This window comes from Zea mays, chromosome 3 (genome assembly GCF_902167145.1).
Source record: "Zea mays cultivar B73 chromosome 3, Zm-B73-REFERENCE-NAM-5.0, whole genome shotgun sequence".
NCBI classification, from domain to species: domain Eukaryota; kingdom Viridiplantae; phylum Streptophyta; class Magnoliopsida; order Poales; family Poaceae; genus Zea; species Zea mays.
The window spans coordinates 207,525,340-207,537,991 of record NC_050098.1 but is presented as its reverse complement, the minus strand read 5'-3'; the positions used below and the strand labels follow the sequence as shown (position 1 = coordinate 207,537,991).

At 45.2% G+C, this 12,652-nt stretch overlaps 1 protein-coding gene across 1 annotated transcript; it reads left to right on the top strand.

Annotated features, from left to right (window-relative positions):
* The first annotated feature begins 5,290 nt into the window (after positions 1–5,290).
* LOC103651256 (RGG repeats nuclear RNA binding protein C) lies at positions 5,291–8,262 on the top strand. Its single transcript, XM_008676877.3, has 6 exons — positions 5,291–5,733; positions 6,018–6,408; positions 6,505–6,649; positions 7,136–7,294; positions 7,379–7,435; positions 7,864–8,262. The coding sequence occupies exons 1-6, from the start codon at positions 5,541–5,543 to the stop codon at positions 8,053–8,055; spliced, it is 1,137 nt and encodes a 378-aa protein (XP_008675099.1). The 5' UTR covers positions 5,291–5,540; the 3' UTR covers positions 8,056–8,262.
* The last annotated feature ends 4,390 nt before the right edge of the window (positions 8,263–12,652 follow it).

Sequence of the window (12,652 nt, the reverse complement as noted above, 5' to 3'; positions counted from 1 at the left end):
CAGCGGACTTAACCTGATAGGCAAGGGTTCAGTCATTACCTTCATAATCTCTTCTACTTCAACAGCAGAAGGAGAAGCAGGAGTATCTTCTTCTCGGACCGGTGTTTCCGGCTCTGGGGATGCGCTTTTTCTCTTTCTTGTAGTGGCCACCTTCGGCTCAGGATTTAACTCTTCAGCTCTAGGACTTTCAGAATCTTTCTTTTTTCTTTTTGGCTACCTTGACGATTTCTTCGTCAGTAGCACTGGCAATCCTTTTTCGCTTCGGGCCTCCAGCATCTCCGCCCAGTCAAGCCATTCTTGGCAGGGTACTTTAAAGTATTTCTTTAACTTATAATGGTAGGGCAGTCGGACGAGTTCTCCTTTTTTTCTTTTCCCCTTTAAGCTTCGGCATTGTCCACTCTTTCATAGTCGGAAAAACCCTGAAGGCCAGGAATTCCTGCACTAAATCTCTAGTGCCAATATGTTCTGCAATAATTTTGAATTCGCCCAGTGCAGCCCAAGTTGGACCTTCTACTTCCATTCTGCATCGGGGTCTTGTTTCTCCGAAGGTTAGTTCAAGAGGGCTCTGAACCAGCTTCTCTTTGTCTTCGTCAACTTTGACATAAAACCATTCTGATTTCCAGCCTGCCGGCCATTTGCTTCGGTAGCTGATCACGGGAAACTTCGTGGTTTTCCGATAAGCAAAATTATAGCAACCAAAATTTTCATGCAATCCATCTTTTCTGGCCTTAGTTTAATAATGTAGCTCATGAACTCGACAGAAGCTGTCGGCAAACGGCTCCACCGCCTGGCTTCGGAGAGCCCAGATGTAGACGCTGAGCCTGACAATCGCGTTGGGAGTAAGTTGGTGAAAATAGATGCCAAATCTTTGCAGCACATCAGAGATCATCCTATTTAAGGGGAATCTCAACCCAGCTTTTAGGAAGCTCTTGAAAATGACTATTTCATCCTTTCCTGGCTTCAGGGTAGTTTCTTCCCCCCGAAGCGAAGTAGCTTCTTCTCATTCTCACTGAAATAACCCGACTTCACCATCTTGGAGAGATCAGCCTTGGAGACAGTCGACTTTCCGAAGTCCAAGTGGCTAGGCTTGCTTGGCACGGCAATATGGTAATCATCATCGGGATCAGCTTCCTCAATATTTCCTTCTTCCGCTTCAGCAGCAACTTGTTCTGTCTCGGCAACAGTCTGCTCTGTCTCGGCAGTACGGATTCCTTCCGAGGTCACCAGTCCGGATCGTTGCATCGCTTCAGAGATAGGAACAGTCTCCGCTCCTTCGGCTTCGCCTCCCTCACGCTCAACTCTAGCGGTAGAGCGCACTCTGGCCATTTAATTCTGAATTTCTTGGGAACTAAAAAACTTTTTCTTCCGAAGTTTTTTCTTCTGACGAAGTAGGCTTTAAACTGGAGCTTCGTCTGATTGCGAGAGTCAAGCTTCGGCTATGGTTAAAATTTTTGGCAGCAAAGCAGTGCAATAGCAATGAATGTTGTGGTAACTTCACACCTACCCGTCTGTTTATATAGTGCTGCAGGTAAGAAGGTGAATCCTCAGGATTTTTACACCAGGCAAACAGCTGCTTACACCCGCTGCACGGTGGACCACAGAGGCCAAATAGTAACCCTGCAGGGTGGGACCGCTACGCGTTCGGAAACTGAATCGTTTCTCGACAACGAGCTCAGGGAAGGTGTTTTTCGGACCTTCGGCTTCCTGAAGCCTAAGAGACTTTTTTCACGGATCAAGCTCGTTATGAAAAACGATCTAGCACCGCGAAGGGGCTACTGTTGGGACCATGCTTCGTCGCCGAAGGTCCTGTAGGAAGAAACAGCTTCGGCTGAAGCTGTCTGCACGTGATGACCGAAGGTTGCTGTTCATGAAGCTTCGAAATTACAAACCGACTTAAAAGTAGAATGACCTTTTAGTCCATAAGTGTTTGAGTCGTTGTTGTAAACTTTTATGAGGGGCATGATTGTAATTCCTCACAGGTTGTGTCTTGTGCCTATAAATAGTGAACAATATTCCTTTACTGTTCACGCATTCCTGTAATTGCAATCGCGTCACTCGGGAATTAATCTTTGTCAAGGCAGAGGTATAAATGTATCTAGTATTTGAATACATTAAGTTGATATAATATGGAAGTGATGTTGTTCATTTATAGTTTATTTGTCTTTGATGCTTCATATTTCGTATTATTTTATATAATCTATTAGAGTTCAATTACGAAGATTTAACCTTCGTAATTGTATCGTCTTTAACCTTCGTCCGAAGTTCATTAATCCTTAAAGGAATAATGCTTCATTGGACGAAGGGCATTAACATTTAACATTTTATGTTGCCTTGTTCTTAATTCATAGCATTTGAGAACGAGTCCCCAACACCGAGGATACGCAGATCTCGCGCGTCAGGGCACAAGAAGATTGTCTCAGCAACAGACATTAGTGGCTCCAAGCGCTATATTCTTTATGTCCCTGGGCCCACATGTCAGGGCCTAGTACCTTTGTGCATGCCCCCTTCAGCTATAAAAGGGGAGGCATGCGGCGTTACACACACACGCAATCTTAGATCACACCTTAGACTCGCAAGCTCATACAAGCTCACAAGCAATACATCTCACAGTGGAGTAGGGTATTACGCTCCGGCGGCCCGAACCACTCTAAATCCTTGTGTGTTCTTGAGTTCTTCCCGTTCATTCCAACGATCAAGCAAAACGCCTAAGCCCCTCCTCATCTCAGGATTTAGGGCGGGTGCACTCCGCCACCCGACCGGAGATTTACTCTCCGACATAGCCATACTACTCGGTCTTGGGAATTTTATTATAAAATTCACCAAACCGTGAATAGTACCGGTCCAGTGTGTATAAGACCACTTCTCTAACGACCATCTTCGGCGCCAACGACTAGCTGATGCCATCGGATGGTCCGGTAGAGCACGGACCCGGTCTGGTGCCACTCAGTTAAGAAAACTACTTAGCTAGGATCCCCGATTGGGGGCTCGTAGACCTGGTCCGGTGGCACACTGGACGGGTTCGATGCCCCCGCGTACAACAGTATTTTGGCAATTTTCCATAAGGAAGGAACAATGGCTATTGGCTCTCTTGGGGCTATAAAAGGAGGTCTTAGGCTCCAAACACTCTGATACTCTGCCACAACCCATTCGAGTGATTCAAGCGAGATCCAGGTGACGACATAGTGTTGTTCTTCATTCTTTGTGTTGTGTGCGCCTGTGTTTCTCTCTTTGTGTTGAGTTGTTGGTTTTTGATCTCGTGTGCCTGTACTCTCTCCCATCCTTACTCTCTTGTGGGACTCTGATCTTTTGTGAGGCCATAACAGACTCCAAAATTGTGGGGATTCCTTGCAACCGGGATTGATATTGATAGTCAGAACCGTGGTACTCAAGTTTGATCTCTGTGATCACTTGAGAGGGGTTGAGTGCAACCCTTATCCAAAGGCAGACACCATAACGTGGATGTAGGCTCTACCAAACCACGAGATAAAAATCGTTGTATCTCTTGTTCTTTACATTTCTACGATTTTCTCTCTTCCTAAGTTCTCAACTTCACTTGTGCTATTGCTCTTAGAATAATTCACATCTTGAAAGAGCAATCAAGTGAAGAGGATATATTCTCTCTTTCTCTCGACTCAAATTTGGTTTTAACTTGCATTAACTTCAATTCTAGATTAAGTTTGTGTTTTTAGAGTCATTTTTGCAAGATCACCTATTCACCCCCTCTAGGTGCTCTCAATGAGCATCTCTCACAAACAAGAGTGACGAAAAACTTGACGGTGGAGGAGAGTTTGAGTGAGACACACATATAGGGAGAATTGTTGTGCCTTTTAGGCTATCTTCAGCAGCTTACCCATCCCTATCCCCATATTCAAACTCCACTATACAAATAGTGTAGTCTATTTACAGTGCAAAATGGTTTTTTGGGTGACCATATAGGTGAACTGCTGAAGGCGATTTTATCTCCAAGTTAGTGCCTAAGAAAATTAGATCTCTTAAAAACATAGCAAAATTATGTTGTAGGAGATGTGTTGGATCTTCTATATCCCCTGTCTTGCAACATTTTTAAAATAAGGAAATTAATAGAGGATCTAGGGCATGTTTGGTTTCCTACCTAAGGTGCCACAATCTACCTATCCTTAGTCGCTTGAATTGAAGAACTAAGGTCCTGTTTGGAAGCTTGAATTGAAGAACTAAATCCGTGGTATTTTAGAGTTTTAGAAACTCCATTCATGACCTCCGTTATCTTCTATTCGCTCTACAAATACTTTGGTTTTCTAATGGAACCAAACATATCTCAGTTTTAAGCAATACCATAGTTTTCTATGGTAAGGTAATATTGTAGTATTTATGTCATGTGCAATTGCAAACTATGATATTTCAAAACTATAGTATTTTAAAACAACATTAACATCGTATTTCCTTAGTCTCGAGACAATACCCTGGTATTTGAGCATACCGCAGTATTTTAAACTTGAAGGCGTTTGTGAACATATCTAAAAACTCTGGATTTTAAACCATGGTTTTACCATACCATGGTATTTTTGGGTCAAAGGATCAAAGTTTTTTGTTTGCACACAATTGTGGTCTTGTCTTCTACATTACAACCGAAATACTGTCTCCAGTGCTAGATTGGACTGATGTAAAATATACAACATAGGTATGCCATGGCATATAATGAATTGTGATATTATAAACTGTGGTTTTGAGAAACAGAGTTCCCAACACAGGTCCAGGTCCTAAGCTTAGACAGAAAAGTTAGATAGGTTATGACGTCTTAGGCAGCAAACCAAACGACCCTTAGTGATAGGAGACTTATCTATCTTAACTCTTTTGACACGGGCGGATTGGATCGTTTATCCTATGAAATTGATTTAGTTAAATATAAAGTCATCACAACTAATAAAAAGTTAGACAGGTGCTGGATTTTATGCTACGTCGAGACTAAGCTCAATAGTCTTGAGCAAAAATGTGTTGGTAAATTTAGCGAAGCCAAACCATACACTTGTCTTCTAAAAAAGCCCACACATCTTTCTATCAGAAGTTCATCCGTTCGATTTGCAGTTAACGGCTCAGATGAAAAAAATTCCCAAACCCACGAGCATCTCAGTCCCCCAAACCGTAAATCCTGTAAATTTCATTCCACATATACCCCTTCGATCCACGGGGCTATGGCAATTGCCTCTCAAGCTCAAGGGCTCAAGGCCATTAGCGTAATTGCAAAATTGTAATTAATTCTCAATCTCAAGGTTAGTAACGTAATTCTAGAGCTTCTGAGCAGAAAAGGTACGGAGTCGGAAGGATATGATCGCTTAGGAGTGCGGCTAGGGTTTTTTCCTGTCACACCTTCCCTCGGTCCCTTCCATCTCCTAGCCGCCGCCGCCGCCGCCCAAAACCCTACCTACCCTCTTCTCCCCCTCACTCTCCTTTCATCTCCATTCTAATGGCGGCCCAACCCGTCCGGCGAAGCTGCTAGTGCTTGTATCTACTATCTTCATCAGGTACTTCGCGATCCTACTGAAGTATTCCCCGCCGCCGCTGCCATGGCCACCCTCAACCCTTTCGAACTCCTCGGCGCCGACGACAACGACGACCCGTCGCTGTTGATTGCGGCGGCGGCGGCTGCTGCTCAGAAAGCCGAGGCGAAGAAGTCCGCCGTGGCGCCTGCTGGGAAGGCTGCCCAGCCTGCGGCGACCACCAAGTTCCCGACCAAGCCCGCTCCTCCCTCGCAGACGGGTGAGTTGTGATTGTTTACTGTGCTAGATCTGGCTCTCCGGGCACTTCCCCTCGCAGCTTTCGAAATGCTGCTTGGAGCATATTTCTGATTTTTTTTATCCACCCGCATCACGCTAGTTGTAAACTTTGATGACGTGTCTTATAAAATTACGAGTTTTCCGCTGCTGCAAAGTGGATTTTACCTTTCTTCAGGCCTGAGTTCATATCAAATGGTTTTTATTGCCTCCATTTCCTGAAAGCACGAATATTCATTTGGACCCATTGTATTATACATTTTTTTTCAGTTCGGGATGCACGCGGCGGTGGCTCATCAGCTCGTGGAGGCTTTGGCCGTGGTGAACGTGGCCGTGGCAGAGGTGGACGGGGATATGGTCAGAACCGTGGCTTCAGTGGTGACAATGGCAATGAGTTCCAGGGAGGTTATGGTGGCGGAGGCTATGGGGATGGTGCTGTAACTGGTGGATCTGAAGGAGAAAGGGAGAGAGACACTCGTCCCCCGTACCGTGGCGGAGGCAGACGTGGTGGTTACAGGAATGTTGAGTTTGGTGATGACTCTGAGAGGCCACCACGGAGAAACTATGAGCGCCACAGCGGGACTGGCCATGGCTATGAGATGAAGCGTGATGGCGCAGGGCGTGGGAACTGGGGCACTGCCACTGATGAGCTTATTGCCCAGTAAGGAGACTAGTATATTTATTGTTTTTAGCATAGTATTTCTGTGACTATGCCTCTGGAAGGTTTAATTGTACTAATGAAACCCTCTGTGACTAGGGATGCAGAGGACTCTCCGAAGATGGAGGAGGCTGCTCCTGTTGCTGAGAAACAAGGTGAGCAGATCGATGCCCCAGCAGCAGATGAGAACAAAGATAACAAGGATGCTACTGCAAATGAGGAGGAAGAAAAGGAAGAGGACAAGGTGACAACTTATTTGGTTTTATCCACTTTAAGTCCATTTAATGTTTAAGTGGCAGTGTTTGCCCAATTATGATGTGCTGTGTCTTCTTTGATATGACTGTATGGTATATGCGTGATCTTAGACTGTAAGACAGTGGGGTTGTAATAATGTGATGTTTATCTGATGACTGTGGTTTCGAGTCTGAGACTAGGAATTGCTTAGGGCAGAACCGTCCAATTTTGAATTCTGTAACCCATTTTATTTAGTTCCTAGTACAATGACAAGTAACTTGGTCTTTTTTTGTGTTCATTATGTCTTTGGGGAAGCCAATTTTAATCTTGTTATTACCATTTGTTAAGAACAGTAATGAGGTATCCTGTTCAGGGAGAAAATCACTATTGACCACCTTCAACTGTTTTCCGAATAAGCTAAAGCCGATGCCTATTTCCTGGCCCTTGTAATGATATTGGTGCATATCAATCTACCTCATAATATTCAGCTATGCAGGAGATGACTCTGGAGGAATTTGAGAAAATAAGAGAGGAGAAGAGGAAAGCACTACTTGCGTTGAAGGCTGAGGAGAGGAAAGTTGAAGTTGACAAGGATCTGCGTTCTCTGCAGCCACTTTCAAACAAGAAAGAAAATGATGAAGTTTTCATTAAGCTGGTTAGTTTCCTCGTAATTAATGCTTTGATACCTTAAGTTTGCTGAGCTTTGCATGGGTTCTTCGATATTCTTTTGCTCTCTTAGGGTTCTGACAAGGATAAGAAGAAGGAAAATGCTGAGCGTGATGAGCGTGCCAAGAAGGTATGCATATTTTTCTCGTCTTTGTAGTTGCAAATCAAAGTAGTTTCTGACATATGGTTGCACTGCAATTGCATATGTGGGGATGGTGTGTGGATTCTGCATGTGCTAGAGATTCTGTTTTACATCTCTTCAGCTTAACACTTTCTTCCGCTTATCAATCTTTTTTAGTTACAAGGACTGTAATCTTAAATCTTAATTAGATCTGAAATTGTAAGCGTGTGATTTGGGAGTTGAGACCAAGTATTTAGAATCTTCAACCTTGATATCACAAACTCCGAACAAGGGGAAAAAGCAGGGGGCAGTCTTAATGACCCATATGATTTGTGTCAGTTCCATGATATTTTTTATGGTTATGTTTTTGTGGTTAATTCTTAGTTGAGAAAAAAACTGGGTGCTGATGTGATAATTATTGTAATCTTGGGGTGCAGTCGGTGAGCATCAACGAGTTCCTGAAACCTGCTGAAGGAGAAAGGTACTACGGCGGCCGTGGCCGTGGAAGGGGCCGTGGGGATCGTGGTGGTTTTAGAGGCGGATACGGAGGGGGATACAGTCGTGGCCCAGCTGCTGCTGCTCCATCCATTGAAGATCAAGCTCAGTTCCCAAGCCTTGGTGGGAAGTGAAGGGCGCCCAGCTGCTGCTGTCACCGAGCGTTGTGTTGTCTGCTGTTGTCATATTTAAATTTTGTCCGACGTTACATTTCTGTGCCACGGTTTAAACGGAACAAATAATGGTGTTGCATGTGGCTATCTTTGGTTATGTGGTACTTGACGTTGAATACCGGAGTTGTTTATCAGAATTAGACTCCAAATTTTGTAGGCCAGCTTTTACCATTTTGTTGTCTTAGCATGCTGCCTTGTAACCCTCTCGCAGCCCTCGTCCATGCTGTGAGTCACAGTCTACCAGTTCTTGCTCTAAGTGAGACGAGGTTGCCGGTGCTGGGCTTCACAATGCCCTCCACGGCAGCTACAGCCGAGAACGCCCAGCTCAGCTTGTTTGGCTGCAATTAATATTAGCCGCAGCTAGATTAAAGCCGCAGCAAACTTGTCGCTTCTTGCTTGCCTTACTTTTTTTGTGTGTTTATCTTTGTGCGGTCTGCGTTTTATACTTGGGGTTAGCAGCTATAGTCTATAGGTCCTTGTAAAGGTTTTCGTACAAAGATGTGGCTATGCCCCGCGGTCGCGTCTGAGAGGGATGGGATTTCGTATGTTTTTTTGTGGGCAAATAAGTAGCCTGATCATTACACTCGTACGCTATTTGAGTTCATACGGTGAGCGTGCACTAACACTCGCACGGTCACTCCCTTGCATCCCGGGGCCGTTTCTTCTTGACCGTAGAACACCCGGCCGTCTGCGACGTGCAGCGTACCAAGTAGGTGTAGTAGGGCGGAATGGTGGATCTCCATGCCACCGCACTGAAATTCCCTTCCCGAGTAACACGCCCCGACAGAAGATCTTGTACAGTGACGTTGGGTACATCGTCCTGGGCATACGGCAGCTGATAGACGTTGCAGATTGTAACTACATCGTGTGCCCTGGCCATCCTCCGGCTCCAAAGGTTCACAGACTCACCTTTCTGCAGAAGATGGCTAGGACGCTCGCCGAACATGAGCAGGTGTTTCCTCGTGTAGTGTCTCAAGCAGTGTAGCACCCTGAGCCAGAATCCGGCGCTCATGTTGGTTCTCATCAAGCTCGCCACTATGTTTCCTGCCACGAAGGAGCCGTCTAGCAGCTCCGCGATCTGCTTGCCCAGGGACGCGAGCTTTGGCTGGTCACCGGGGTTGGCGGCTCCGAACACGAGCGACTTGAACACGTACCAGTAGAGGCTTCTCTGGAGAGGGCCTCGAGCCTGAGAGCCTCGGTTGTCCCAAGAGCTGCTATCTTCTCCGACCTGCTTGTGAGTTGTGACCACGATCTTGCTCCCATTCTCCATGCCGCTGGCTGCCGAGGAGTACAGCCTCCCCCACGTCTCGTCGTCCACGTCCCCAGCTAGCTCGATGACAACAAGTGACCTGCCGCCATGCAGCAGCAGCAGGGACGTCTTGGTGCTTGCAAAATGCAAGGTTTACAAAATCAGTAAAAACCGGCGGTTTATCGGTCGGTTTACCGAAACCGCCCGGATGCGGTTTCGGTTAGGCACCGGTATTTTTTTTCAAATTCAAAAAATTTGAAAAAAATCATCAAAACCGAAACCGCTGGTAAACCGTTTTTTGGACCGGTAAATTGTTATTTTAGACCGGTAAACCGCTATTTTTTGCCGGGAAACCGGATTTAATGCCACAATTAAGCATTTAGTGGTCAATTTAGCTATATTAATCTTGTTTAATGTTATATGCTATATGTGAAGATGTTATATGCTATATATGAAGATGAAACTCGTAGCTCAAGACAAGTTTAGGCATTTAGTGGTCAATTTCAGTTTCATTTCCTGTCCAAGATGGATTCTGTGGATCAAATAGCTTCAGTTCTTCTAATAAGTATCCGTCTGAACAAGACTCAATCTAGAACCCTTAGCTCCAGTTCTTCTGTATGTGTTCCTAAGATTTGCTGACTAGGAGAAAAGTTCAACACTTGGTGAGGTGCACATGCAATACACAAACACCACACACACATCCCGATATGTTTTTTTTTGCTTTGTGGATAAGTATTTGTTTGTCGCTCTTGTTTTCTCGATAATGTATCTCATATATTTTATATAGATCTATCACTATCAATATGACAGATTGGAATAATATCACGATACTTCCAACATGCTTAAGTACTATCACTATGACTCGAGCTGAACATATGATTATTGTGAAATAAGTCAACCTATGTGTCATTGCCTCGTTGGAGAGTTGTAAAAGAACTTGTATTTTATTATTGTGGAGTTCGCTGGTTGTTTGTTGCATGAGAGCTAGAGTTTGTGGTTGCATATGTATGTTGTATGTTATTTTGGTGAACACATGCCGTGTGAATTAATATTTACTGTGCAATGTGAATTGAGCAAACTACAAATAATTCTTTTTAAAAAATTTCATTTTTCTGTAAAAAAACAACAAAAACCAGTTTGTTTCGCGATTAACCGACGGTTTAGAGCGATTTTTCGCCGGTTTTTCACCAGTTTTCCGCCGGTAAACCGGTTCGAATTCAAATTGATTTGAATTGGTCAAATCAGTCGGGTTTTATCGGTTTCCACCGGTTTACCGACGGTAAACCGTTATCGGTGGGTAGCGGTTTTTTTAAGGCTAAACGGTTTTGTAAACCGTGGGTGCTTGACCACAGCATCGCCTCTGAAAGCGGCGCCAGTGTCTTCCACGGTGAAGACAACTATGGACGAGAAGTGGCCGCGCAGCCTCTCGTCAAGGCAGACATGCTCGACCAGCGTGCTCTTCCCTACCCTGGCCGCCCCAACGATCGGGAGCACGCCGGGGCTCTCGTTTCCAGCGGCTTCTGTCCGGAGCAGGAAGTCGATGACCGTCTCCATCTCCATCTGCCGCCCGAACATCACGCTGCCGAGAACCAAGTGCGCGCTGTACGGCTTCCGGGAGATGCGCGGGTATCCCTCCAAGAAGAGGGTGAACTCCGCCATGTCGCCCACCAGCCTCTCGAGGTCGTCGAGCGTCTTCTCGAGCTGCTTCGAGCTCTCGGCGCCCAGCGCGGTGCCCGGCGCCGGCACGCTATACGTGTCGCTGCTGAAACGGAAAGGCCGGGAGAGGAGGCGCCTAGCTGAACTGAATCCGGGCAAGGCGACAGGGAGGTCACCACTACTATTCGCATCGTCGCTGCACCTGTATTTAAGGGTGGTGTCGAGCATGTGGTGGCCCTGATACATGCCTTGCCTGAGCATCTGGAGCTGCCGGAGCATGGCCTGATTGGTGATGTGCCGTCCCTCAGCCCTCTCCACCGTGGCGTCGATCTGGAGCAGCACGCGGTGCAGCCGCCTGAGCTTGTGCTCCGTGTCTTCTGCCTTGGACCTTCTGTACCTCTGGATCGCCTTGGACAGGGCTCTGTTCAGGAGATCGCTCATGATCGCGGAGACGATGAGCTCCATTGCGACAATAATCTAATCCAAAGGGGGAAAGTTGATGGTAGAGACTGGGGCAAGGAGGAGGTTGATGGTAATGAAAATAATAGTCTCTATTGTTCATTGCAAGGATACTCTCAAGTCAATAGTTCAGGGTTGATGGTGAGCACTCTCATGACTGCATTTTGACGTGGATGACACGGAATTCGTGGTTTGGACGAATAGGAATAAACGACTGCAGATTCATCTGTCAATCTGAGTGCGCTGAACTTTGAAGTTGAAGGTTTAAAATCAGTGACCCCGATCTTTTGACTCAGCTATGGAGAATGAACAACGTGGGAATACAAGGTAAAAACACGCTACTTGAAGGGCCAGAATGGATACCGGTTCAGCGTTGAAAAGCGTGTACGAATTAAGGAAGGCAAGAATACGACACAATGGTCGCTGATTCCGTTTACATGTTCGATGAACTTGGAGCTAGATACGGTGGCATCGCAATGCGCAATGCTAATGGATCCACTTTCGGATCATTTAGGGCTTGTTCGGTTTGATGCTAATTTATGTGGATTAGTCAAGATCCATAGTAAGTCAAAATTTATCTCAATTCACCGCAATCCCCTCGGTCTAAACCGCATAGAAGGGAAATAACCGAACAAGGCCTTAATGTTATTGGCCAAGGACCCGGACAAAGTTTTAAAATTTTTAGTTTGAAACGAACCACATAGGCTTGTCTTGGAAAATAATTTTGTAATGATAAGGATTTATTAGACATTATAACAAATTTCTAATATAGAATGTTGGTTACAATTATAGATAGAAGATAGGAAAGAATTAGCAACCACATGTGACAATTGTTGTGCTATAGCCATTTGACAAGACTTGGGGCTAAGGGTCGCTTTGGAACGGCTGTACTATTGAAAAAGTGAATATATTTACTATGAATCAAGTTCACTGTAGATTATCATAGATCTAATAGGGAACTCTTTGGCTATACACAAGTTCTAAATCGACTTTGGGGAGAAATCTCTAGGCAAGACCTTAGTTTGTTATGCCTAGCATTGACCTTGATGAAGACATTGTCTGAAGTACCGAGAGTCTTTTCTCTTGGGTGAAAACCTTTGATCTGGCCTTTGTTGGTTAGGTTAGGGCGACGATGACGTTCTTGTATGTCGTGTTCTTCAAGACATTGCTTATAGAGAGCCTCAATCTCACTTC

Bases quoted from the DNA above. Each gene is read 5' to 3' on its own strand.
- LOC103651256 (XM_008676877.3), top strand. From the start codon at position 5,541: ATGGCCACCCTCAACCCTTTCGAACTCCTCGGCGCCGACGACAACGAC. The intron at 6,409-6,504 runs GTAAGGAGACTA...CTCTGTGACTAG, and splicing joins ACTGATGAGCTTATTGCCCA to GGATGCAGAGGACTCTCCGA. The intron at 6,650-7,135 runs GTGACAACTTAT...TCAGCTATGCAG, and splicing joins AAGAAAAGGAAGAGGACAAG to GAGATGACTCTGGAGGAATT.